General features: G+C 54.1%; 1 protein-coding gene across 1 annotated transcript in view; it reads left to right on the forward strand.

Moving 5' to 3' along the window:
* Positions 1-2,636: 2,636 nt before the first annotated feature.
* Positions 2,637-5,374, forward strand: part of KCND1 (potassium voltage-gated channel, Shal-related subfamily, member 1) — an 8,466-nt gene continuing 5,728 nt past the window's right edge. Inside the window, exon 1 of the mRNA XM_008571418.1 lies at positions 2,637-4,371. Coding sequence (XP_008569640.1) covers positions 3,251-4,371 — 1,121 coding nt within the window. The 5' untranslated portion in view covers positions 2,637-3,250. The remainder of the gene's footprint in view (positions 4,372-5,374) is intronic.

Raw genomic sequence — 5,374 nt, forward strand, 5'->3', positions numbered from 1 at the left:
TGACTGGTCTCATTCTTTTCGACCAGGAGGGATGTGCTGGGGGTGGGGAGGTCACACCATTGGAATGGGGAGAGAGGTCTTTGGCATGGGGAGGGTGGCCTCTGGCTGCAACTTTACTCTCCTTCCCCCACCCTCACCCAGCCTATCTCCATTTACTGATAACCAACCCCTCAAACTGAGTGGAGCAGAAATATGTATTTGGGTGGATGTATTTGGGCCATGGAGGTACCTGAGTGGATACATGGGAGGATGGATAAGTGGTTGGGTGGACTGATGGATAAATAAGTGGAAGTTTGCATGGATTGATGATGGGTAGGTTGGGAAATAAATGGACATGGATTGGATAGGTGGTTGGATGAATAAATGGGTAGATGGATATACAGGTGCGTGGACAAATGGATAGGTGGATTAACTAGATACATAGGTGGATGGATTTATGGATAGGTCAGGAGTAAATCAACAGAGGGATAGGGGAATGGATGGATAGATGAGCGAATGAATGGGAAGGGTAAAGTGGGCGAGTAATGATGGATAGATGGATAGGTAGATGGACAGATGATCGATACATATGGATAGATTGGTGAATGGTTAGTTGGATTGGGTGAATATACAAATGGATGAGTGAGTGGATAGGAGGATTAATGACTAAATGGACAGATGGGTGGGTGGAGGAATCAGTAGGGTGATTGTGTAGGTGGGAGAATGGATGGATGTATGGGTGGAGGGGTGGAGAAATGTACAAATCAGGAGTGTGATAAGTGAGCAAATGAAGGATTACATGGGTAGATAAATCGATTGAAAGGCTAGACTTAGCCTTGCCACTGCTCCCCCATCACCACATACCTTTAGTTACTTAAGATTAGGCATGCTTTGTGTGCTCTGCCCCATGCCTTCTCCTTTCCCACCACTTCATCTAATACTCCAAATGACACCATCAAGTGGGGAGAACTCTCTCCATCTGACAACTGAGGAAACAATGCAAGTCACTTGCTCAAGGACATAGCAAGTCAGTGGCAAAGCTGGGCTTTGAACCCACCATGTGTGCAAGAGGCACTCCCTACTCAGTGCTCCTGCCACCCAGGAGCAGGGCCCTCTGGGGGAGGAAGTGAGATATGAGGCTGCTGGATGCGGACAGATAAAGGAGACTGCCCCCTCCAAGTAGGGTCTGCCTGGCAGAGAACCTGAAGAGGGGGCGGGACCTGGGTTGTCCCCATCTGCACTCCCCTTACCCTGTATTTCACATCCAAAACCAGAGAGGAAGACGTGCTCCAGTACCGAAGCAGAAATCTTGGTTAGAACTGGGGCTCTAACCCACACCTCCCCTCCCGGGGGACAGCTTTGGAGGCCTGGCCATCTAGAGAAACACCACCCACCAATTACCCCCACCCCCAGCTGCCTCTGCCCTTCCACAGCCTGGGGGGCAGGGAGGGGACACTGCGCTGCATCATTCCCCATGGCACTCCGCTCTGGGGCCATTAACGGACGCCTATCGATCGGATCTGCTAAATGCTGCTGATTCAGGCGGGTGGGGGTGGGGGCCCCTGGGGGCAAGGGGGTAGGAGCTGGGCAGGAAGAGGGGGGAGTCCAGGAAGGAGGTGGGGAGAATTGGCAAAGCTCCCTGCCACCCCCATTTTCCAGATGACGCGACTGAGGCCCAACCAGCTTTGTAGGAGGCGGAGTCTCCCCAGGGTCCCTCTCAGGCTGTCCTAGGGGAGGGGGCTCTGGGAGCCATGAGGCCCCTCCCTGCCTCTCTCTCCATCTCCCGGCAAGCTCGGAGGGGCGGGGAGAGAGAGCTAGAGGAGGAGGAGAACTCAGGCAGCTCTGCAGAGGGGCCAGGAGCTCCGGTGTTTGGTACCCCCAGCCCCACTGCTGTTGCTGCTGCTGCAGTGGGGACACAGGTGAGAACGACCCTATGGGGAAGGGGAGGGGGCCACCAATAGCACTGTCCTTATCCTCTGGGCCAGCCCCCATGCCCTAGCCCACCCTGGGACAATCTCCAGGGGTCCCACTGGACCTTATCCTTTCAGATCCTCCTTCCAGGGACCCAGCCGCCTCCCCCTGCCTGTGCCGCCTTCTCTCCTAGGCCTGGCTGTGGCTGCTGCTTCTCTTCTCTCTCCTTGTACTGCCGCTGCTACTACTGGTATTGCTGCTGCCCAGCACACACCGCCAGCCCCTTGGGGTGTGGTTTCCCCAGACCTGCCCCCAACGGTGGGAACCAGCCTTCTCCTGGCCTCCCCCACCAGCCTCCTGCAAGGACCAGCAGCCCCCCTTCCTGGAAACACACCCAACTCCCTCTCAATACCCCACCCACCTCTCCAGCCCATTTTTTGGGGAAACCCCCTTCATCTTTTTAGATCCCCTGGGTGCTCTTGGGCTATGCCCAACTTTCTTCCAATTGAGTCCCAGCCCCTGGGGATTCCCCAAACCCCCTTTTCCTCCCCGCAGAACTCTTGAGAGTGTGGGCCAAGCTTGCTCAGTCTCTCCAGATACCCCTCCCCCAGATACCCCTCAGCCTCTTAAAAAATACCCCAGCCCCATACCTACCCCTTTCACTACCCCACTCCCTTCTCCAGCCCTGGCTCTCCAGCCACCCCTCTAGATGCACCAGCCCCCTTTCTAGATCCATGAGGGGGCTCCAATCCGCTTATATTTCCCCCAGAAATCTTGAGGGTGTGGACAACCCTCCTCACGTTTCTCAGCCCCTCTAGAACTCCTCCCCTCCAGATACTCTCAGCCTCTTTCAAGCACCTCTGGTCCTGTTTCAATCCCTCTCAATGCCCCAATCTCCTCTCCAACTCCACTAAGGGCTTCTAGGCCCTTCTTCCTTTCCTGAGAACTCTTGAGAGTGTGGACAACTCCCCACGTGTTTCTTGGTCCCTTTAGATACCCCCCAGACATCTTTCAGGCACGTGCTGACCCCTCTAGAATCATCTCAATCTCTCTAAACACTCCCTGAGATCTTTCTTGGCCCCTGTGGACACCCCTTTTATGCTCCTCTTCTTGTCCCCTAGCCCCTTCTCAGTCCCTCCCACCATAGCCCAGGCCCCTCCTAGACCCTCTAAATGCCCCCCAAGCTCTTGCCCATCTCTCTAGTTCTTCCTCCTGGTTCCTCTTGGCCTCTCTAGACAACCCCAGTTTCCTTGTCCCGGTGGCCCAGGGCCTCTCCAATCTCCCACCATCCTGGAGGCAGCCACATTCTCCTAAACACCACCCCCCCCGCCCAAGTCTGCGTGGGCCTGGGGAGCGCAGGATGGCTGCAGGTGTGGCTACCTGGCTGCCTTTTGCTCGGGCCGCTGCAGTGGGCTGGCTGCCCCTGGCCCAGCAGCCCCTGCCCCCGGCACCGGGGGTGAAGGCATCTCGAGGGGATGAAATTCTGGTGGTGAACGTGAGTGGACGGCGCTTTGAGACCTGGAAGAACACGCTGGACCGCTACCCGGACACTCTGCTGGGCAGCTCTGAGAAGGAATTCTTCTACGACGCCGACTCGGGCGAGTACTTCTTCGATCGCGACCCAGACATGTTCCGCCACGTGCTGAACTTCTACCGCACAGGCAGGCTGCACTGCCCGCGGCAGGAGTGCATCCAGGCCTTCGACGAAGAACTGGCCTTCTACGGCCTGGTCCCCGAGCTCGTCGGTGACTGCTGCCTGGAGGAGTACCGGGACCGCAAGAAGGAGAATGCCGAGCGCCTGGCGGAGGATGAGGAGGCTGAGCAGGCTGGGGACGGGCCAGCCCTGCCGGCGGGCAGCTCCCTGAGACAGCGGCTCTGGCGGGCCTTCGAGAACCCACACACAAGCACCGCGGCCCTGGTTTTCTACTACGTGACCGGCTTTTTTATTGCCGTGTCAGTCATCGCCAACGTGGTCGAGACCATCCCCTGCCGTGGCTCTGCGCGGCGGCCCCCGAAAGAGCAGCCTTGTGGCGACCGCTTCCCTCAGGCCTTTTTCTGCATGGACACGGCCTGCGTACTCATCTTCACGGGTGAATACCTCCTGCGGCTGTTTGCCGCCCCAAGCCGTTGCCGCTTCCTGCGGAGTGTCATGAGCCTCATCGATGTGGTGGCCATCCTGCCCTACTACATTGGGCTTTTCGTGACCAAGAACGACGATGTCTCAGGCGCCTTCGTCACCCTGCGTGTGTTCCGGGTGTTCCGCATCTTCAAGTTCTCCAGACACTCACAGGGCTTGCGGATTCTGGGTTACACACTCAAGAGCTGTGCCTCTGAGCTGGGCTTTCTCCTTTTTTCCCTCACCATGGCCATCATCATCTTCGCTACTGTCATGTTCTATGCTGAGAAGGGCACAAACAAGACCAACTTTACCAGCATCCCTGCAGCCTTCTGGTATACCATTGTCACCATGACCACTCTTGGGTGAGTGCAGATCCTGTGTTGGGAGCTGCCTGATCAGTCAATTACACTCACCCTTTCTTTAAAATTAAGAAGGTTAGATAAATGATCTCTTTCTTTTTGAGCTTCAGTTTGCTCATCTGCAAAAACCGAGGAACTTGGACTTAATCTTCAAATCCCTCCCGGCTCTGACAATGCCTTGATTTTCCAGGATAGGAGGCTTGGGTTCTAGGATTGTCTTACCTGCTCTCTTTCTATTTTCTCAGGGCTTCAGTTTCCTCCTCTGCAAAATGGGAAGTGATGGTCCCTTCATCTAGAAAGGATTCAATGACATCATGGTTGTGAAAGATCCCTGAATGTTTTTAGTGCAGGATACATAGGTATTGGCTATCATCCCTTTTTCCATTTTGAGGACCCATGGATCCCAACCTTCTAGAATTATCTGATGTGTGGTGCACTACCTCTGTGGATTTGTGATTCCTTGATGTTTCCCAAAATAAGATATTTTCAGCATTATTATTATTATTATTGTTATTATTTTACTGCCAATCCCTGACAGGAAATAGAGTTAGGATAAAGTTATCAAATGGAATCACCAAACTCATGATCTTCTTAAAGATGTTGTCTAGGGCCGGCCCGGTGGCGCACTGAATAGTGCGCCGCTTGGGAAGCGCGGCGGCGCTCCCGTCCGAAGGTTCGGATCCCACGTGCAGACCGGTTCCCGCTCACTGGCTGAGCGAGGCGCGGGAGCAACACCGAGGCTTGCGATCCCGTTGCCGGTCCCCGGTCCGGTACGGGGGCAACACTGAGGGTTGCGATCCGTTGCCGGACACGGAAAAAAGGACAAAAGACAAAAAAATAAAATAAAAAAAAAAATAAATAAAAAAAAAATAAAAATAAACAAATAAAAATGTTTAAAAAAAAGACTTACCACCAACAATAACTAAAAACAATTTTGTTTTTTGTTTTAAGAGAAAGATCCTATTATGATTTCTCTTATAAGCAACACTTTTCCTCTGAGGAATGA

Source organism: Galeopterus variegatus, unplaced genomic scaffold (genome assembly GCF_000696425.1).
Source record: "Galeopterus variegatus unplaced genomic scaffold, G_variegatus-3.0.2 Scaffold688, whole genome shotgun sequence".
NCBI lineage: Eukaryota > Metazoa > Chordata > Mammalia > Dermoptera > Cynocephalidae > Galeopterus > Galeopterus variegatus.